We start from the raw sequence: 23212 nt of genomic DNA, 5'->3' as shown, positions 1-23212 counted from the left end.
GGTCATCCCCAAACATTTTGCCTTCCTCCTCCTAATTTTTCTGACCCATTTTTGTTGATGTTAGGACTCTGAGCACTTCACCACTGTTGATCAGTGCTAAAGTGCATGTGCTCTCCCTTCCAAACTTGGTATTATTGGCTTACACCTGATTGGCACATTACCTGTAAGTCCCTTGTACAGTGGTATCCTTATACCCAGGGCCTGTAAATGAAATGCTACTAGGGGGCCTGCAGCACAGCTTGTGCCACCCACAGAAGTAGCCTTTCAAACATGTCTCAGGCCTGCTACCGTAGAGCCTGCGTGCGCAGTTTACTGCCACAGGGACCTTACATCTAAATTTACTTGCCAAACCTGGAACTCCCCTTTTACTACATATAAGGCCATAGCTAGTCCTCTGGGCAGGGTTCTGTGTATGTAAAAGATTGGACATATGTCTTTATGCTCTACATTTCCTAGTAGTGACAGACAGCCTATTTCGCTCCTCACTACTGTCAGTGCTGCCTCTCTCATAGGATTGCATTGGAAATGCCCTAAAATATGTCTAAGTGGTATTGTCTGATCTATGTGGGGTGGCGTAGGCATGTTTGGTATGGTTGTAATGGTAGTGAGAAATGCTGCTTACTGGTTTAGATGGATTTTTTATTACCATTACAAAAATGCCACTTTTAAAAAGTGAGCATTTCTCTGTGCTTATGACTGATGTTTTGCAGCTTACCTCCAATCCACCTCTGAGGCAGGGTGAAACCTGGGCTTTGTGCATACTTTTCAGACAGCTTGTACACAGAGAAGGTGGAGGTGTCAAAGGAGTGTATCTGCATACTGAATGGTCATCCTGGCTGGGAGAAGGAGAGAGGCGGGCACACCTGCATTTGTAACAGCTGTGCCCTAGCCTCACACAAAGGTCTTTTTTACCCCCCACTGATGTCTGTAGCCTGTCCTGGAGGAGAGAGGGGACATTCCTGGAACCGGTTAGTGTTGGTTGGAACCCTCTCTCTCGCTTTTGTGGAGGCTACACAAAATGAGTAATAGTGGCTGTCCACCACATTTTTAGAGCAATTTTGGAACTGAACAGAACCTCTGTCAGAAGGATTACTGGACTGCGTAAAGAACTCATCTAGGCTGCTCTTCTGTTTGTTGCCCTGCTGCCTGCCGGGCGGCGCAAAGGACTTAACTGGTTTGCTTTTCTGCATGGTGCCCTGCTCCTAGCTGCCAGCTGCCCTCTGTGGGTCCCCAGACCCTATGGGCATACCAGGAGGAAACACCATTATTTCCCTGATGTGCTGGCGTGCCTGCTTTGCCCCACCCCCAGTGTTCTCCAGGGGCTTACTGATGGAACCCTGCCCCATCAGAGCCCTGCTGGACTGTTGTTAGATGCTGATGGGTGACCACTGTAACTTTCCTCCTGGGTCTGGTTGACACTGTATGGACTCAGGCCATTTCTGCCTCTATCGATTGGGGGTAAAATTCCCTTCTTCTTCATTGCATCACATGGTGTAGGGAAAGCACCTAATTTCTATTGCTGGTGCAGCACGTGAAGAGCTTTGCATCCAACCTGAGCGCTCGACCAGAGTGGTGCCTAGCAACCTGAATTGTCCAACACAAGACCATACTCTTGAGAGTTTGGTGGTCCAGACTTCTACCAGCAAAGTGATTCTGAACGAATTCCCCATGGTACCTCCTGACGGAGTCAAAAATGAGTGAGTCACTTGGGAACATGTTCTCTTTGGCCAGCCTGGCCTTGAGTTTGGTGATTACATTCTGTCTATTAGGCAGTTATTTGCAGGTCCTCTGGGACATGGCTAATTAGACCCTGCTGGCTGTCCTGAGAGAGCTTAGAGCCTCCTTGGCTCAAACCATCCAGGTTGCAACCAAATATGTGATTCAGGCTAGTCTAGATGCTACTGATTCCTTCAAGTGAGTGGTTGACACTAGTATGGGCCTGAGTTGCCATGCTTGAATGCTATCCACAGGCTTTTCTGGAGGTGTGCAGGCATCCATTATGGTTATGCCTTTTGATGTTACTACCCTGACCCAGTAACTCTGGGCCTTATCCAAGTCCTGAGTCCCCTGAGTGTGGGGCGAGGAACAAGGCCTCCAAATATGCACTTTCGTCTGACACCACCTTCACATACTTTGATCCCAGAAGAGACACCACCATTACAGTACATGTAGGCCGCAAAGGTCTTGGGGAGGTGCTGATGCAATGACCACAAGATGGAGGGTAGGTGCCTGTAGCATTTTGCAAGTAGATCCCTAACTCCAACAGAACAAGGTACACGCAAATTAAAGAGGCTATAGCCATCCACTGGGGGTTCCGCCACTTCCATTTGCGCATGAAATGACCCCAAAAAGAAATTACTAATTATTTACGTGAGAATGGATTCCTTGACCCAGGCACTGTTGTTCCTTTAACGTTTAAAACCATGCTCTGAACGTTATGTATTCCGTGCTGCATGATTTGCAGATCTCGCTAGGGTGGCACATATTTTCTTCTTTAACCTCTTCTTGACTTGAAAGATGCTACAAACCTGTCTTAAAACAGTAGAAGCAGTATTACTTACACCCTTACTCACCTACGGAATTACTTTGGTATGCACTGATGTGTGTTTAGAAAATAGCAACCACTTGTGTGATTGAAACATTAAGATTATATGAATAATGGGAGTTAAGTGAGTGGTTGACACTAGTATGGGCCTGAGTTGCCATGCTTGAATGCTATCCACAGGCTTTTCTGGAGGTGTGCAGGCATCCATTATGGTTATGCCTTTTGATGGTGAAAAGTCTGATTCTGCCCTCAAATGCTTTAAGGAAAGTAGAGCCATTTTGCATTCCTTCTATCTTTCCCCCAATTCCCAATGGTTTCTTCAATGGTGTTGGCCATTCTGAAGCTACTCCAGAAGGTTGGCATACATAGACAATTCCAGGCCTACCTGCCCCTGCAGCAGTCAACCCAGTCCTTTCATGGCCAGGGACTGGGCAATAAAGCAGACATTGCACAGGTAACAAGTCCTCCTCCCCTGTGACATCAATCTTCATGCCTCTTTAGTTTGACCTTAGTGGCACACGACCACCCAGTGGGAGACAAGATCAAACATGTTTCTCCAAAGGTGGCAATCTATCACATCTGACAGATGGGTCCAGATTATCCAACAGGTCTATGCCATTCCATTTCTTTCTGCCCTACTCCAGTTTCTGCCCACATCAGAGCAACTTTCAGAAGAGCACCTATCCATCTTATTTCAAGAGGTGCAAGCTGTACTGTCTGTAGTGACCAGAGAAAGGGTTCCAGATTTGGACATAAGGGGTGCGATGTTACTCCAGTCATTTCCTTGTTCCGAAGAAGGATAGGGGCCTTCAACCTAGACTAGATCTTTGCTGTCTACACATCTTTCTAAGGAAGGAGACATTCAAAATTCACTTGCTGGCCCAGGTTCTTTCTGCCCTGCATTCAGGTGTCTGGATGGTAGCCTTAGACCTGCAGAATGTAAGGCATCTCCTAACAGTGAGGAAAGCATTTGCTGAAACTTTTCACCACCATCAAGAATGCTTAGTGTGAAAACCTTTGGGCACTGGAGCTGCCAAGCAAGCTCTCTCTCTAGGAGATTCATTTTGGCTAGAGTAGAGCACAGGACTCCTTTATGGCTGCTTCTCTTGCCCAAAGGTCTGAAGAAGATCAGAGACAACCAGGTCCAGGTCATCTTAGTGGCTCTAGACTAGCTCAGGAGAGTGTGATACCCAAACCTTTGGTCATAAGCATTTCTGCACCAATTAGGCTACAACTTTGGGAAGATTTTCTGTAGTAGCACTGGGTTAGGGTTCTGCACCGCAACTAGCCCAATCTATAACCTCATCCATGGAGACTGACGGGCAGCAGTTGATTTTGTTCAGTCTGCCACTTGAGATAGGGGCTTCATGCTCACAACCAGATGTCCTTTTGCAAGCTCCATTTACCCCGCATTAGGACAAATTTGTGCTATCAACCTCTTGTTCACTGAAAAAATATACAAGATCCAGCAGTCCAACCACACCAACAAGTCTTTTCCATCTACACACCCAGAATCTGAAATTATATACCCATATCCATCAGGGCCACCCCAATTCTGTTCCAATTTAGGAAAGAGCTGTAAACACACCACTTCAAATAACACTGCATCACAATGCCCTAACAGTCAACAATCCAGCTTCGTCTCCTATTATTTGTTGACTTTGTTTGTCTTTGACCCTGGACAACACTCTGCTGTCTTTAGGCTAGATTTGTACCATGGAAACACCTCATGCCTACATACATATCAAGGTGTGATGTGTTTTAACACTCATGTATTCTAGTGCTATTATACATTAAAATAACCCCTAGGTCTTACCATAAGTACATTCACTTAGCATGAGTCTTGATTATGACCTAAAATTAGTATCTGTTTAACACACATTTTTGCTTTGTTTGTGCACAAAATGCTGAATAATCTCTTATTTTATGTATGCACATTGTCACATGCCTTCTGTACCACGCTGCTCAGCTTGAAAAGGAACGTCACCATCTGCATTGCTTATTATCAACAGAAGCAAAGAGATAGAACTTTCCCCGTAAGAATAACTTTGTCAAGTCTTTAATTTTGACACTAACCAGGTTTCAAATGCAACAAACACTAACACTGCCATTGCTTGAAAAAAGAATCAACAATGGTTGCTGCGTTCCCCAACACTATGGTGGTCATTATGAACGCGGCGGTAACAACCGCCGTGTTCATGCTGGCGGTCAAAACACTGACCGCCAGCAACCCGGGATCCCTGCCGGCCAAATAAAGAACCTTTCTGTGGGCCGGCGGCGGAAACATTGTTTCTGCCCTCCGGCCCACAGAAAGGCCTGGCTGGGACATTGATGTGGAGCTGCCGCCAATGCCTCTGTGCGGCGGGTGCAGCTGCACCCGTCGCGCAGATCACTGCCCGAAAATCGCGCAGTGACCTGCATGACGGGGCACCGCACCAGGGCTCCTGCACTGCCCATGCAAAGTGCCTGGGCAGTGCAGGGGCCCCTAGGGGTGCCCTGGGGCACCCTGTCCGCCAGCCTTTCCCTGGCGGGATAACCCACCACAGAAAGGCTGGTGGATCAGGAAACATTATCCGAGGGGTAGCGCAGCTACCCTGTCAGATGGTGTTTCCTCTCACCGCCAGGCTGCCTGATGGCAGAAGCCTGGCGGTGAGTGAGGGTTGCCGATGGCAGCCCTCACCATGTTCATTATGCAGCAGGTTAGCCCGCCATGCTGGCTGGCAGATTCAGCCGCCAACGCCGGCATGGTGGGCCAACCCGCAGTGTTCATAATGAGCACCTATGTTCTTAGTTATCAGTGCTCCCACCACCTCCACAGAAATGCTATGGAATATAGTGTGCATAAGCTCCCCTCAATGTGCTGAGTTAATGAGGAGGATGTAAAGACTTGAATGCTGGAAGACATGTTCTTCAAAGGAACCCGATACTAAAGGCCATCAGGTTTGCAAAAGGTACGCACCAGTTATTACATGGCTCTGCAACAACCCACCCTAATATAATTCCACAATGGAATTTAGACTAATGTATTAGGAATTTGTGTTAAACAATCTTTAGAATATACATATTCTGTTCCAAATATACATTATTGCTGAGTTTCTATGATAATCTATAGGATGTACATTAGATTACCAAATAATAAACACCAGTTATTATAAAATAAAAAGAAGTATGTGTCCCTGTTTGGCGGGATCCGGGGCACATATCCTTGTCTGTAGGCCCTGTAAGTGCTTTCCTGGTAGGGCATTCATGCTCGTCACATCCCTGCATCCTCTGAGTCTGGCCCAGAGGAGAAAGTGGCATGTATTTTTCTGTGTTCATTTCTCTTCTGATGTCAAGGATATATCCATGCTTTGAGGCGGCACAGGCCTACTTCTCTGAGATTAGCCTACTTTGGTTTGAAAATGTGCAGAGGTCCTATTTCGATGCCCCCTTCTCAGTTGAGGAGTTAAAATCGGCGATTCGTAGTCTGCCTGGAGATAAGTCCCCTGGCCTTGATGGCTTGAGTCCTGCTTTTTATAAGGAATACGCTGATATCCTTGCTCCTCACCTCTTGGAGGTTTAGGCAGAGGCTATGGAGGTTGGGGTTCTCCCCGCTTCCCTTCGGGAGGCCTTGATTGTCACAATTCTTAAGCCAGGCAAGGATCCATGTTGGTGTGACTCGTATCACCCGCTTTCCATGATTAGCACAGATAATAAAATCTTGGCTAAGATGATAGCGGTGCGGTTGCAGCCACTGCTTCCAAAGCTGGTGCTACCAGACCAGTCTGGGTTTGTACCGGGTCGGTCTACATCACATAATTTGCGCACGTACCTCATGGTCGCAAGCACGATTGAAGCCGAGGAGGATGTGGTTGCGGTGTTTATGGACGCCACTAAGGCTTTTGACTCACTGGCATGGAAGTACATGTTTGCGTTGCTTGCCAGAGTGGGAATGAGCGTGCGTTTTGTGCAATTGATCCACTTGTTGTATTCGTAACCCACAACTAGACTGCGGTTAAATGGAAATATCTCTGGCCCTTTTCGGGTGGGTTGGGGGACTCTCGAGGGATGCCCTTTATCTCCGCTGATTTTCGCAATTGCGATGGAACCTCTTGTGGCGTGTCTGAGACAACATCATAATAACAGAGGGCTGGCGTTCCGACAACACCCTATACTAATCTCCATGTAGTCAGATGATATCGCGATGTATGTTCGCGAGCTGTGGAAAAATCTAGATGCACTGCTGGATGAAATAGTGTGATTCAGAGCTTTCTCTGGCACTGCGATTAATTGGTCCAAATCAGTGGTGATGCCTCTTTCAGTGGGAACGGTGCGCTTTCCTTCCCAGTATCCGATTGGTTGGGCTGATGGCCCAGTACGTTATTTAGGAGTTTGGTTGAGTGGAGACGTGGAGACACTCTGGTTGGCAAATTATGGTAAGGCCATCTCATGGCTGGAAGAAAGGGTGGAGGAGTGGCGCTCGCTGCCGCTGTCGCTTATCGGAAGTATTGCTATTGCTAAAATGGTGGTGCTGCCTAAATTCCTATACTTGTTTGTGAATCTCCCTCTTATACTTACCGCAAGCTTTTTGCAGCGACTTCGCTCTGCTCTGATACGGTTAGCTTGGGCAGGCGGGCAGCCCAGAATTTCCTGGGAGAAGTTGACGTTACCATTCAAATTAGGTGGCCTTGCTGCTCCTGACTTTGAGCTCTATTATCACTGTGCGCAGGCCCATTTTGCTTATTATTGGATCCGCCCTGTTCGATATCTCGCACCTGAAAGCGATGCGGTGTGGCCGGACGGACTATTGCGAATACTCGGGAACCCCTCCTGGCCCAGGTTGTGCGGAGTGGATACCGTGGAATGTACTGCTAGGGTTTGGACTGCTTTATTGCGCCGAGTTGGTGTGTGCGAGCCCTATGCTCAGTCGATGTCAGTACTTGATGTCGCAGATGAGCAGATGTTTCAAGAAGTGATGTTGTGCGACTTCCTTCGTGAATCGAATTTAACCGAATTAGGTGACTGGTTTGTGAAGGGGCGGTTGGTCTCCCTGGAGATGGCACTGAAGAATGGACGTGACAATGCCTTGCATCGGTTGTATGTGTTGCGCATTTGCGCAATGCTTCGTGCGCATTTCCCTTTCCTCCCCGAGACCCCGTCGGTATATCAGGCTCTGGAGGTGATGTATTGTGCGCAGTCGCTGCACAAGCTCATTACCAAGTTATAAAATTGTTTACAGTGTCAGCAGAGGGGAACCAAAATGACTGCAAAGGCTAGATGGGAGGTTGATGTTGGTGAGGCTATATCTGAGGAAGCGTGGAGGAAATGCTGTGCGGATATGAGGGTTTTATTGCCTAATTATAGCCTGCGTCTTATCCATTTCAAATTCCTGCATCGCTTTTACTATACCCCACGAGGTTTGTATGCTATGGGTCTGAGTGTGGATGCCTGTTGTGAAAGGTGTCGTGCCCCGGATGCTGATTTTCTGCATCTCGCGTGGCACTGTGAGAGAGTTCGTACTTTTTGGATTGAGGTAATGCATACGATTGAGGAGATGACTGGCCTGGTTCTGCTCTTTACCCCTAAACTAGTGCTTCTTGGATATGTTGATGAGATACCGTTGCTCACAGGAGACTGGTGGGCCTCCTGCTGCTACTGGCTAAGCGCAGAGTTGCGATGTCCTGGGGTCACGGCCAGGCTCCTCGCAGATCTGACTGGCTGCTAGATGCCTCATTTTGTCAACAACAACTAACGGTCTTATGGGAGTTGGTCCCCGAGGGTTCCCGGCCTAGGGATATATGGGCTCCGCTGCACTCCTTTTTGGAGTCTAACCTGTGAGGTGGTTGATGCGAACTATATCCTGCCATGCACATAGTAGTTCTGATTTCTGTTACTACTCTTATGTGCCATGGCTGTTATGTGGAAATGGATGGTTGCACTGCTTTCTTGCGTCTCATCCTTGCTCGTCCCTACTCCTTTTCTCTTTGTTTGTTGTGGATATGTTCTCTAGCCCTACGAAAGTCTGTTTTTCCTGAACTTGTCCCTGGTTTTGCGCTGATTAATGTTTTAACACTCCCGTTGATGGTGCTTCATCTTGATGTGTTTAGTTGGACATGGGGCTGAACACCCCTTGCGATTGTTACTGGCTGTGTTGAACTCTGTATTTGGTATTTGTACACTGCATGGGACTATGTGATGTATTGCTTTTGCAACTCCGCTCAGCGGGCTCTCTTTGTTGTATGTTTATCTTTATAAAATAAATAAATAAAAATAAAATAAAAATAAAAAAATGATATATCCATGCTTCTTGGAGCCCTATTATATGTATTATGTGACTAATACAAAGATGGGGTTCACGGCAAAGGGTTGAACTCCAGTGGCAATAACCACGTTTTCAGCCAGGCCTATCTTGTTATGAAATCTCATAACGGAATTCTGCATGCTGACCATCACTTTTCTGAAAGCGCCTATATGTTTTTCTAACTGCAGAAGCAGATAAATGACGAATGTCTTCCCCTTCTTTAAAGAGCACAATATCGTCAGACTGTCCGAAAGCTTCAGAGAGAATAGAAGTAGAGCCCTCGCTAGCCAACTGGGTTAAAATGAGTGGCAGAGCGGCCTGAGGTGCTTTTTGTATTGAGAGAATGAAAGGTTTATCATAATACAGGAAGGATACACAATATTGTAGTACACAGAATAATATTTTCAAAACTTTGTCATTGTAATAGGTAGGTAATTATTTAATAATAAAAATTAATTAACCAATAGTTGCAATGAAATCACCATAGTATAGCGAACCAAAAGAACAATGAGGGCCCTATCCACAATTGTATTTCCAAGCATAAATGCATGGTTAGTGCTGCAGATTCCTCGTTAGGCTTGCCTTTGCTTGCTTCTAATTGAAACTAACAGGTAATGGGAAAATGAAGGAACCCTGAGTTGATACTCCTATTTTCAGTAGGCACACCAACGAATAGCATCTACATCTTGAAACCATTCAGCTCAGGTTTTCCAAAAACTACCGCTGAGTCAGTGGAACCGAATGGAATCGGAAGAAAGCTGCAGTGAGGTTGCGTGTTGTGCCTTGATCAAACAATGAAAATCACTACTAACCTATTAATTTAAAAAATGGAAGTGGAAGGTTCACAACTTTGTTATGTTTGTGCATCTAAAGAACAGGAGTAATATTAGTAAAAAGTACGAGGAAAACATAGATTCAGCTTGTCAGCTCAGAGCAGGCATGCAGCCATCCCTTTGTCTTCTTCCTTTAGATGAATTTTGAGTAAAGTGGAGTCCTCTCTTTTGTGTCGAGGGCTAGAAAGGTATCTGGGCATTATTTGCATTGAGGAGGAAGTTCACCCTGGTCCTTCGAGCAGATCTCAGAAGTGAGCTTGGAGAAACCTTAAGGTTCCCAAAATTATGGTAATTCTTGATTACTTTATAGCAGTAGATCTTAACCGTTTGACTTCTGTGGGCACCCACTGAATCATTACTGCAATCCGACAACCTCCAATGGGTCATCATTGGATGCTGGGGATCACCGACCTAAGCAATTTCTATGACTTGAACTTCAAAACAGTAGACAAAAATACTAAAACAACTATGCACCAAGCAAATGCTCAAATATTGTAATATTTTGTTTGATTCACAATCAAATATGGAAAAAGTTTTCAGTTTTTCAATTTTGCTTCTTATTTGAGTATACTTTATTCTTTTTAACATTATTTAATTTTGTGACACAGTTGTGGTCCCCGAGTAGGGCTTGCGGACCCACAGGTTAAGAACCACGGCTCTATATGACATGATTTCCATGAAAGTGCAGGTTTAGATGCCCCACACACACATTACCAAAAGAAACAAAGAGAGTCCTACAAACATACACATACATAAACTGAAGAAAAGGGAGATATGTTACCCCATTAATGTGGTAATAAAAACGTAAAATTTAATTACTAGCAAAATAGAACCTTGACCTAATGTAAGAGGTGGTTAGTTGTATTAGAAAATATTCCATGGAATGCATAGTACTACCTTCCTTCAACAGTGGTGTTACAATGGTATTTATAAACACTTTAGATTAATTAAAAAAGAACCATAAGCAATTAGCAGAACAACAATGCAAAGTTTATCCGGATAAAGCAAAAGATCACCCAGGGCGTGTTAGAATAGACTTACATGTTTCTGTGTTGTACATTCATAGTTTCAGTCACTTAAACTGTCCTTGATGGACAGGTTCCCTTCATTTTTCAAAAAAGAATAAAATAATTAATAAATAACTGGGTTTGTCACCTTTCTGTGTCTCAGTAGGATACGCTGTATCAATCCCTGTGCTTTTCTATTACAAATCATTGCCACCGGATGTCTTTGGCTAAGTGGTTCAAAGGAATCAAGCCAATCCTACTACTCTTACAACACATTAGGTTGTGAATGGGCTCTCTCATAAGCCCACATCAGAGTTCTCCAACCATTTCTGTAAGAGCGGCCAATATTCAATGAACATCATCCCGAGCTACCTATGTTGTAGGTGCTGTAATAATGACCACATTAGACAAGATTACATTAGTGGTCACTAGATACAAGATTCCCAGCAATAATTACCTCAGTGGATAAGGCATAGTTGCACACAGCAATGTTAAAAAAGGTAATATTTTTAGTTATAAGCCTTCTCAACACCACATTATTTTCACTCAAATATCAGCTGTAAATGTATTTTGAAAATTCTGCCATTTTTCTCTAATTTTCCAGCTTGTGATTTCTGAAAAATATATACAGATTTTTGTTTTGAACATGCACTTTTCAATGTAAGTATATATATATTGATTCAGCCAATCAAAAGCTTCTACGTTAGTAGGCTAGGCTGCACAAAAGGGAGATACTTAATAGCAGCTCGTGAGCCGCCGACAGCACATAGGTGACTTGATGGAGAAGGCTGGTCCTGATAGGCCTGAGGCTCGTCCATCTTTAGCTATTTTCAGCCATAAGTCTAGCAGCAGCGGATGGAAAAATGATAACCTTTCCAAATCTGAGGCTAGATTTGAGTTTAAGGAAAAGGTTAAATGCCGCCATGTCTGACTCACAGGAAACTCTTCTTGTAAAAACTAAGCCAATAACTGGAAGCATGGTATCCTGATCAAATGAAGTGAAAGGATAGCCCCCTGATAATAACCAGTCTTTGTTTTACTCTCCAACATAGGCCGGGGCCAGGGGGTAAGAACTGCCCAGGATTAAGCGTGGAGCATGCAGTCTGTGAAAACTCACACTGTCCGAAGGAAACCTCGAGCTTCAGGGATCACCAGTGCCACACCCACGACCGAACTACACCTAGGAAGAAGAGCCTTTTGACAGCAGTGGTGATGGACGGTATGTTCAGCGAATGGCTTTTTGGAGATTTGCATGTTTTCCCTTGCACTATATTACGGTATTACTTCTGTATAGTTGAGAAACTGTCTTCTATGATATTTACTCCAGAAAGTTATTGTGAATAGTAGAATGTTGCTATATTATTTCTGGTGTGTGAGCATATTTTAGCAGCGTCTTTGTTGGTACATGGGTGTACTGACATGGGATACGAGAGAAATGATCCCATGTCATATTTACTGTAAAGTTCCGTTTTATTAATTTTCAAAGACAAAAATATCAAGTACATGACATGTATCAATGGTATTAAGCAGTCAACATATCATCTTGAGGACTTATTTTCAGCTCGTCACATTTACCGCAATTGTGCCATCCGACAACCCATCCCAAATCTATAACACTTTCGTAGTTCTCAGGTTCTTGAGTCAGATTACCCACTTGTAATGTATGACTATTCTACCTGTACCTTCCAATACCATCAATACAGTGACCCAAGATTGAGAGGGAGAAATATCATAGAACGATGGATGAAAAGGGAAATGTTTAAGAGGAAAAATTATGGCGCATAAGATGTGTAAGAAGGTGGCTCAGGTGAACAAGGTGCCTGTAGTGAGGTTACTGCTGTAGGCCATAGGGGCCAACCTTCAACCTGGCCACCAACATAGTAGTGCCTATGTCACAGCAATTTGTACACACTTTTCTTGTAGGTCTTTAGTATAGCTGTAACCAGCCATGCTCATCATCTGACACTTGCAGCTCCATGAGGTATCTTTAGCCTTTGCTGACCATGCACAGTTTTGAAGGATAAACTAACTTCAACAGTGCACCTCTTGCCTCAAATTCTAGACATAACGCTAATATGTAGGCCTGTGCAAATATTTTGTTAGGCTAGTTTAATCTTGCATATTTTCCAAATTTCACATTAATACTTGAAATATATGAAATTTTCACCATTACTCTTAACATCAGATTTTTCATCATTAGTAACTGCAGTAAACTGGTTTGAGCAGAAAATGTCTTGCCACAAGGTATGTTCTCTTCAAATAAGATATTTTCCTGGGCACAACGCATTCTCTTTGAGTAAAACATTTTCTTCTCAAACCAGTCTCCTGCGTGTATCTTACATGATATGTCTGTGTGTGAGGTGTACTTTCTCTAAGAAACGTTATTAGCGATATCAGCCTTAATATATTTCACATAATAGACTATTTTAACAAATTAAGCAAATTTTGCCTAAATAATGCAAATTATGCACATCCATAGAAATTAGCCTCTCCTTCTCTTTTCTGTAGCCTGGGAAGTGTTCAGAAAAAGTAAATAGGCTTCCTTTTCAATTGGAACTTTCCCTTGCCCAACAGCCTTAAGTACTTTAGCCCTCAATTCTTATTTTCTCATAATTAACATACTGGAAGTATCCACCCCTCGTTTTGTGGGGCCAGCATGGACAATTTACATCTGAAGCATCTCCATACACCGCAAGTCGGATCTCTGGTGGAATTTGTTGTCAGAGATCCAGTTAGTTGTGAAAGAACTCCGATCACCCTCTCTTTTGTCCTCAGAGGCTCCCAGAATCCACAGATTTGTACCCTTTGCAGTGCTCTCTAGTAGTTTTTGTTTGCAGTCAAGGGATCCTTAATGTATCTGAGCTACTTCTAAGCCATCTTTCTCAGTTTGGATGCCAACTTGTAAAACGGCTTCCTTTTACATTTGCGGGTGCAAACCCAATGATTTCAAAATATATTTTTGCTAAGCTGGGCTATCACAACTCTCTATTAGATATCATTTCATCAATAGAAAACAGAATTTTTTAAATTTTTGCTGATTAAGATAACAATAGTCTTGTACTGCGTCTGAGCCCAAACCTCTAATACTTTTCTAACCTTAAGCACTGACTCTTGATATAATGGTGCCACTTTAGAATCGAGGATACTAGTGGAGTCTAGGTCCCTGGTCAATGAGGGGAAATGACAGTCCAAAAACTGATACTTGCCTGTAGTGCTCACCAGCTCCAGGACATGTAGGAAAGACATGACAATGTGTATGAAAATCATTAGCACAACTGATATCAAAATGCAGGTTAAAAATGGCACGTATCAGGGTAAGAATGACTGGGTGTTACAAGGGGCAGTTCCAAAGAAGAAAAGGGACCATTGGTAACACACACAACAAACACCACAGTAAAAGAAACAACCATAGAGTGGGAGGGTTACAAGCAACATGGACAACATGGAGGTGTGAGGGAAAAAGCAACACAACAACGGGAGAAGGGAAGATTGGAGGGAAGAAGCAACAGAGATTAAGAAGCAACAACATGGAAAAAAGAAGGAAAAAGACAAATACTACCTCAATCACAGAGCGAGCAGCGAAAGGACACTAATCAAAATGAAATCAGTACTTGGGCCGAGCTCAAGGCCAACAAAGAGGAAGTTAAACTGGCCGATTAGGAAGCAGCAAACAAGAGTGGTAATGAAGACAGCAAAGGTAAGCAATGGGTGGGCTCGGAGCAAGTGACAGTGCATGCGTACTATCTTAGGTGAGACCTAAAACACAACTTACCCATCCCACCCTGTGGTGGATGTGTATGGCATGATTGTGGGGCCAGCCCTTGGAGAAGGGCTGCCCAGTGACATGTGTATCAGAACACTACAATCCAAAGAATAGGGCCGGCTCCTAAACTCACATATCTCGGCAAACTAATCAAGAATATTGTGACAGCACAAAAACTATAATACCTTCGTGCAAACATACAACTTTCCTCATTACTACCAATATGGCTTTAGAATTAAGTGCAATATGGAGGAAGCACATATCCAGGGACTGGTTGATGCAGTGCATATTTTTGATTATAATGAAGCCTGTCTGGTGGTTCTTCTTCACATGACAGACCACGGACCTGGGATTTCTCAGTTACAATGGCTTACAGTGTGACATTCCTAAACTGGTTTTATTTCCTGCTCAGTAATCCATCTGGTCTTTGTTTCTTGTGTCCTACCCCAAGGATTTCTCCTGACTCTCATGTTTGCCAGCATTCACTTGAAACCACTGTTCTCTTCTGAGCAACCAGAATGCAGCCAGTGCACCAGCATGTGGATGACAGCGGTACATCAGGGTGTCATTCCTAGGATGCAGTTTTTATCTGATGGGATTTCTGGGTACCCCTCCTTAAAACACTACAAGAAAACACTACACATATTCTCATTAAAACCAACTCTAAGGGTTACAATAGAAATTAAAGAAGAAAATAATGTACATCACACAAGGAAAGGCCAAGGAGGCTGGACTCCATGATCAACAGTAGTGTATAACAAGGGCATGTGCAGTGTGTAGAGGCTATGTCATTTGGCAATGCCATTCAGTTCGGTTGTGGGGAGGAGGAGGAGGGAGTGTGAATACCCACTTGGTGTTGCATCTTTGTATATCTGTGTGGTGGCTTGACTGAGCACTCTGTGTTGGCATGTATACCACAGGTGGTCGGAATTTCAGGAGAGCCCTCAACAAATTTTGCAGAGTGGGATGTTATTGTACAGCATATAACGGGACTATCAACTTAAGAAGCATACAAGTGCTTTGCACAATGTTTCAGTGTTAAATAAAAGACTACAACACATCTGTCACCTACTACTCTGTGCATATACAGATAGACGTGCCACAGCAAAACAGCATGCCTACTGAAAGTGTTTCTTCAGGGAAGTCTGTGTCAGAAAGCATGTGTGGCAGCAGTTCCTGTTTCTCTTGCCATCTGATTCTCCTGCTAGGTTAAGTACCAAAGGTAACAGTGTAACAAAAAAGTAGTGAAAGTGTGATTGGCGGGGTGGTATTGGGGAGGGAATTTGTTGTCTCCACCTGCAGTCTAAATGACTTTCAGTTCATTAGGAGCATGCATGAAACAATTACATTAAAGGAAAATATCAAATGAACTGCAAAGCAGTATTTGTTATGTGTTAAGTGCAGTTAGGTGCCAGGACTGCAAACATATTTTAGAAAGCAGTGCAACCATTTAACTGTAAAAATAAAAGTAGTGGATCTTAGTTCCCATTAGTTCCTGCTCACCTCAAGCTCTTATTTAACACGTTTATCTTGCTCTGCTTTATTTTTTACATTTGTCTGACATAACTTAAATATTTCAAAAAGGGCCTTAGGCATGTAGTATAGGAGTCTGTTCCTCTGCTATAAATATACAGTAGAAAGAAAGTAAACTATTAGCAACTTGTCTATGTCTGTACGCAGTGTACAGAAACATGCTTTAAACATCTGCAGTCTGGGCCTTGGCCATGTTACAGAGATCGGTCTGATACATGTCGACAGTGTATTTATTACTTTGCATCGATACATTTGAAATGGGTATTTTGGTGCTTTTTGATCAGGGATTTCTGAAAGATCTAAAACAGGTGTCTAACGTTGATGCAGAAGAACCAGATGCATGCTGATTTTTCTATATTTCTAGATTCATGTAGGGCTCATACAGTATACTCACACATCCACTCTCTGAACAGCAACCAATATGAATGACCAGAAGTAAGGCAGTACTCAGAAAGGTAGTTTCTCAGCCGACAAGCCCTTATCTTGTTTTTCTATTGATGACATTGAATTGTATTTTTATAGCGCTTACTACCCCTGACGATGCATCAAGCACTTTTCGGGAAGTAGCACACTACTCCAGAACCCAAAAGGATTAGTGGTGGATTAGTATGGAGAAATATGAGTTAATTTGAGCAGTAGATTTGTGAGTCTGTTAGATTGAATAGAATAATGGAGGGACAGAAGAGGGAAGAATCTAGAAAGGGTTAATAGGGAGATCATATTAGTAAGATGAGGTTTGGGATGAGAAGAAGGAGAGATGGAGGAGGGAAGAGTCTGTAGAAAGGGATTATGGAGATCATAGTAGTAAAAATAGGTTTGGGATGGGTCAATGGAGAGATACATGAGGGAAGAATTTAGAAGGGTTATTTTGGAGATCATAGTAGTAGGATGAGGTTTGGGATGAGTCAGAGAGTGGAGATAGGGGATAGATTGAGAGAGCTATAGGGTGAGACAGAGTAGTGCAACGGAGATAGTGATATTTTCTCTTTTACAGTAGAAGTATAGTGATAAATATATAGATACATGATTACATAGAAATGGTATATATGTATAAGAAAGTGCTAACTTTTGATTGAGAGCAAGTAGGACTTTCGTGTTAGGTATCTGGGAAATTGTAACTTAAAACTCTCTTTAATGGTAAAGTTGGATTTTAATTCACAATTTTGAAAAATGCCACATTTAAAAAGTTGTCACACACCCCCAACCATTGGTGCCTGGAGCCCGTTCTGGGGTCAAGTGACTGGGCATAGTTGGCAGCTGGACCTTGCCCACTCCTCTAAGACAACCACACAACAGAGGGATTAGGTGTGCCTTGATGGACCTTCACTGACATGATGTTTGGGTGGAGCTGGGCACAGCCCCACTTGCAAATCAATAGACTGTGCCCAGCCCTCACACACAGGATCACACACCACTTCATTGTGCCTGTAGTCAAGCTGGTGCCAGGGCATGGAAGGCAGGAAATGACTTCAAGGCAGGAAATGACTTCAAGGGAAAACTCTAGAAACTTCTCCAGCTTTACTTCAAAGAAGACAATATAATATAATTCAATACATATAATATAATACAGTACAATATAATATATAATATTTCTTCTAGAGCGATATTCCAAGTCCAGCACATTCCTTTGATCATTTTATCGTTTCACATTAATATTTTCGGTAGAACCTCTCACCCAATCATTAAACTCTTTCTTCACTGCCTGCAGTTTGTGCTCCATCTGTTTTCTTAATGATGCAAAATCCTCTTCCAGACCTTTGAACATATCTTCCATAAATTGCTTAGTGATTAGGCCTGCCAAGCGTGGGTTTTGGTCTGCTTTGCTTATTGCCACAGGGGAGCCGTCACATATATCCTGCATTTGCCAATAGTCTTCGTGGAAAAAATAGTTCCATTTGAAGTTCCTTGACCAATTGATCTACACACCCTCAGGGCTGCGTTGTCAAATGGCACGAGAGACAGAGGTAGTTCATGATGGGCTATGGTGAACCATCCAACAGACTCCTTCCCCCCGGAGTGCAAGTGCTCCACTTTCTTGCTCCTGAGGCATTCTCAGATGTTCAAGTGCTTTCTTCACCTGCTTTCCTGGTCTATTCTATTCTGGATGACTTTCTACAATTACTGGCCAGGAGTTGTTCTCTGCAGTAGCAGAAGTTTGTGTCGAACAAAGGGTGCTACTTTGCTTTCTGCCATTCGTATTGCCCTGATGGGTTGCATTCTCTGCGCTACAACAGCTCCTTTTCCTTAGCTGCTCTTGAATATGGGGTCTCCCGCAATCAAACGTACCCTTGCTATTCTCAGGTTATCACAAGTACGGGGAGGGGTCACTTTTGCAGTGCTGCCTAAAGTCCAGCACCTCCCTCAGGCAGCGTTGGTTACCTCTTGGGCGAGCTATGTTTAAACTGCCTCCTTCTGCGCTCGCACTCCATCACCTGCAAGTCATCATTTTACTAAGTTTTAAGCTTTCTCAACAGAGATACCCATGCCTCAAAGAATATGGAGCCAGGAACAAGGGCAGCTCTTCCGCACCTATAATGCCTCTGTTTGCTTCTTCTTTCTTCCCCTTACAAGCTCACTGGGGCAAATGTGCCAGGGTCTCAACCTCCTTAAGGGGCCATGGACCACTTCTTGCTCCAGTACAGCTTCCTGTTCAGCTTCCTGTTCAGCTGGGTCTGCCTCTTGTGCTGAGTACCGCGTCACTTGGGCCCAGGCCACTCCCGCAACTTCGTCACAACTTCCCCCTGCTTTTGCTGCATGGAGAGTCAGGGTCCCTGGAGACTGCTACGTTCAGTTCCCTGCAATCAGTGACACATTCTGAGGCTGTCAAATGACGCACATTTTTGCAATCAGAAGATAGTGTCATTGACAGTGAGGCATTGCTCTGTGTGGTGAACAGTGCTCAACAGAACAGGCTCCTAGAGCTTGCTGCACACCTATGTTATTGCTATTGCACTGTTTTCAATATTTGGCTATGAAATAAAGGGGACTTCCAGGTCATGGAATACTTTCTGTACATTTTAGCGTTTATGGTAGGCCAATATTTTCATCTGCACTGCACACCGATGTTTCTAGAAATATTTGCTGCTGTTTCAAGTTTCATCATAATGATTGTACACAAACTTCCTCTGGTATATTGCCAACGTGGTTACACCACTGGATAGAGTGCTATATTTTCAAGGAAACAATAAACGGCAGCACAAGTTAAGCTTACTGTACTGAAGGACTGGCCTTTGTCACATTGTCATATTTTTAATTTCTACAGCATGCATCTATCCTCTGCCTGGAAGCATAGTGCATTGTCTCTAAATATTAACTTTCCATAACGCCTCAGAAATCAAAGGAAATGAAAAACGCTGTGAGAACAAAATATTTTGACGAAGAAGTGGATGGGCAACAGAGCAAATCCAAGAAGGAAGAACAGAAGGTTCACATTTTCAGGAAGAGCCCAAGCGTAAAGAAAGTATATTCTGAGAGACGGAGTTTCTCTTCAATATGCATGAAAGTGCTGAAGCCCTCTTCTTCCCACCTTAGATCTTCTACCAGATGGCAAGGCATAACCAGGTGAGATCTTAAACAGAACTCCTCAACACTGAACATTGAGCTAGTGTTTTGAGAGCCTTTTTCACACTCGAGAAATTTTCTTTTTAAAGTGAGTGCAGTCCTAACATGATTGCACCTATTTTGTAGGCCGTTTAGTTTCAGCACACCCATATGTGCAGCTACTGTTGACTTATAGATCTATCTCCTGATAGCTGTGTATGGCAGCATAACCAGAGCGTGCCCATCCTGATAACGTAGCATGAAGGCAATTGTCCTCATGCTTCTCTCGATGTGTATGCATCTGTGTAGTAGCCCATGCAACGTTTCTGATGATTTGGCCTTGCATCATGGGTAAATGAAGCCCCTCTCATGACGAGCATGAAAGAACAACCCCCATAAATATTTTCTTAAGAGCTGGCATGGCTATACAATGATGCACTTTCTGGAGTCCTCTCCAGTACAAGGCCAAAGGGAGAGTCTCCTAGACCCTTTGGCATCAAAGAGATAGTCAACATACCAACAAGAGACAGAGAACCTAGTAGACCGCAACCTACCTCAGCTTATTGAGCATTACATGACCAAGATGTGTATTGGTTAATGATCAGACATATGAGACTCGCAGGAATAGTCAGTGGAAACTAAACCTTCTTTCATCATGAATAGACACACTCAAAGACTCTAGTAAGACATTTTTGGGATTTATTAAAACCAAAAGCTGTTTCCATTCAAATCTATAAAGTGCACGGTTACCCAAAGGTGTCTTGGAGCTGAAAGTAAGAGTTTGTGCATGCAGAAGAAGACATTCCTAAATAATAGCACAAATGGCTATGGGAGTTCTTGAAACAAAAAGGTTTCAAAGACTTAGCATGTTGGAATCTGCCAGAATACCAAGAGTAAGTTTATTCGAAGCTTGGCAGTAATAAGAGAAAAAACTTGTCTGCCACATCTAACCTTACAGAAAGTGCGCACAGCAACCTGAGTGAAGGAAGAAGAGCGCAGCGGTCTCACAGGCCTTTTTCGTATGAGCATATTGGAAATGTATGCGAGTTGGTAAGTAAGAAACATGGTCTTGTGAAAAAAAAGTCTCCTCTTCTGGACAGGGAGCCAATGTAAAGTTTCAACAAGAGCTGATATACTGTAATATTTACGAAGGACCAGTAAAATCTTGCTGCTGTTTGAATTAGCTGCAGTCTGTGCATCAAGTAGGGAAGGAAGCCAACATAAAGAGCATTGCTGTAACCAATTTTACAGATGATCAGAGCTTGTATAATAGGCTGTCTACATGTCAGTCGTATGGTAGGGATAATTTTCTTTAAAATCTTACTTTCTTTAAAATCTTCATAGTAAATAAGCAGATGACTGCTAATTTCCTATTAAGGGGTTCAAGTGAGAGTTTGGAGTCAAAAAGGACACCCACATTCCTCATCTTAGTAAATTGAAGCCCAAAGATTTTAGCCACCAAGAAGGAGGCCAGCACTGAGGCAGAGTAAGTTGATATTCATCCAATTTGCTACCTAAAGTAGGCAGCTTTTACAATGTTCATGCAGACAGAGTAACTGCCTAGGTGAAAAACAATCTAAGTAGCATCAGCATAAGCATAAAACTGATATTCAAAGGAGGGGATAAGATTAACCAGTGGGACCCCACAACCTAGATTAATGACCTTGGATTGCAAAGGTGGCATTTGAACTGCTTGTTCTCTGAACTTCAAAAAGGACTCAAACTATAATAGTACATTGCCTTGGATGCCTATGCCAAAGAGTCTGGTTTACAGGATGGAATGTGAGACCGTGCCAGATGCCACTTCCAGCTTTAATATAATGATGGCTGCAGAGCCCCCTGAATTAAGAAGACTGCGGATGTCATTGGTTACAGCAATGCGGTTATGAGCATTGTACCAGTGCTCTGAAACCTGATTGAAAAGAGTTAAGAATATTGTTCTCCTCTAGATAATAAGACAAACAGGAGTTGACTCAACTCTCAAGGATTCTTGTAACAAAAGAAAGAAGAGAAGTAGGGGGATAGGCTTCTTGAGGAGAATAGTTACAAGGGACATTTTAAAGAAGATGGGGACTTGACCTGTAACCCTGGGTGTATTTTATAGAACAAGAGTAGTTGGTGTACATATGAAAGCAATTAATTTGAAATTCCTATCTGGACAGGGATTCAGCAGGGAGCCTAAGTTAATCTTGCTTGTTTTAGCTAGAGTGATATCATCAGTCAGATAAATATCAATCATGTGCACTCTTTATTTATACATGCTCTCAATATCTGGTCATTTTTAACTGATAATACTCTGAATACCGTCTTTTTGACAGAGACCTGGATACAACACTCGCCTAATCCAGATATTAGTACCGCAGTTCCCGTTGGCTACTCTTGTTCATCAGGATGGTATGACCAAAATGTGAAATGGGTGTGTATATTATGTAATGTGTATTTGTAATGCACACTATCACCCATAAGGGTATCCTGAGGCTGCTCAGTATTTGTGCCTAGCCCTGCCTATGGTAGGTTGGTCAATTGAAAAGCCAGATCTTCAGTTTCTTGTGAATGTAAAAAGAAAGGACGAAGCTCTAATGTGGAGTAAGAGGCCATTACATGTTTTAGGAGCTTTGTAAGAGAAACCCCTTCCTTTTGATCTGAGTCTGTGTATTCGTGGTTTGTGCTAGTAGGAGTTTTGCGGAGCAGAGGTGTCTGGGTGGTTGGCGAAAGGATATACAACTGTTTAGATAGGTTGAGTCTAAGTTGTCTAGTGCCTTGAATGTCTGTGTGTGTGTGTGTGTGTGTGTGTAGAGCTTGAAATGAGTGTATTTGTGTATTGGAAGACAGTGGAGCTCCCTGTGGTATGTTGTGATGTGAGTTGTGTGTGGGAGTTTGAGGATGAGTCTGTTTGTTGCGTTCTGGATGGTTTGTGTTTTTCTAATGTGCTTGGAAGTAATTTGAAGATCTACCTGAGCATCTTCAGGGTCTGGAAGCAGGATGCAGTGATGGCGCTGACTTGTGCAGTCATGTCCAGGCTGCTGTTAATGATAATTCCGAGGTCACTGGCATGGATGCTCGGTGTGGGTCCAAGTCCGGCCGGTCACCATTTGGAGTCCCATGGCAAGGTGTTCTTGTCAAAGATAATTACTTCTGTTGTGTTGGTGTTGAACTTTAGACAGTTGGCTTTCATATAGTTAGCGACTTTGGTCATGCAGGTGGTGAACTTGTTTCTTGTGTTGGGGTCTTGTCGAGAGGGAGAGCATGAGTTGCATGTCATCAGTATAGTAGAGCATGTTGATGTGTGTGCTGATGATGTTGGCCAGAAGGATCATGTATGTGTTGAAGAGAGCAGGGCTAAGTGATGAACCTTAAGGCACCCAGCAGATGAGTTTGCGGCACCTGATGAGGATGGAGTTTGTCACTCTGTCAACCGCTGCAGAGAGGTCAAGGAGAATGTGGCCTGCCGTGTCTCCTCTGTGAAAGATCACACAGATGTCTGTGGCAGCGATCAGTGCTGCTTTTGTATTGTGGTTGGCTTGAATCCAGACTGTGTGGCGTTGAAGAGCTGGTGGTAGCCGAGATGGTTGGAGAGGAGTCAGTTTCTATAAGACCTTTGCCTGGAATGGTAGGAGGGAGATAAGTTTGTAGATAGAAAGCGTGGCTGTGTCAGTGGATGGTTTCTTGACTGGTGGCATGTTTCCAGGAGTCTGACAATGTGACTGAGTC

At 43.5% G+C, this 23212-nt stretch overlaps 1 protein-coding gene across 2 annotated transcripts in view; it reads left to right on the top strand.

Moving 5' to 3' along the window:
• The window catches only part of ADAMTS17 (ADAM metallopeptidase with thrombospondin type 1 motif 17), a 1096962-nt gene that overhangs the window by 720415 nt on the left and 353335 nt on the right, over positions 1-23212 (top strand). For both annotated transcript variants that reach the window (XM_069222781.1, XM_069222782.1), the window contains exon 13: positions 11718-11884. In XM_069222781.1, the coding sequence (XP_069078882.1) occupies positions 11718-11884 (167 nt within the window). The remainder of the gene's footprint in view (positions 1-11717; positions 11885-23212) is intronic.

This window comes from Pleurodeles waltl, chromosome 3_1, assembly GCF_031143425.1.
Source record: "Pleurodeles waltl isolate 20211129_DDA chromosome 3_1, aPleWal1.hap1.20221129, whole genome shotgun sequence".
In the NCBI taxonomy this organism is placed as follows: domain Eukaryota; kingdom Metazoa; phylum Chordata; class Amphibia; order Caudata; family Salamandridae; genus Pleurodeles; species Pleurodeles waltl.
Note: the sequence above shows the minus strand (reverse complement) of the source record. Positions and strands in the feature narration are given on the sequence as shown.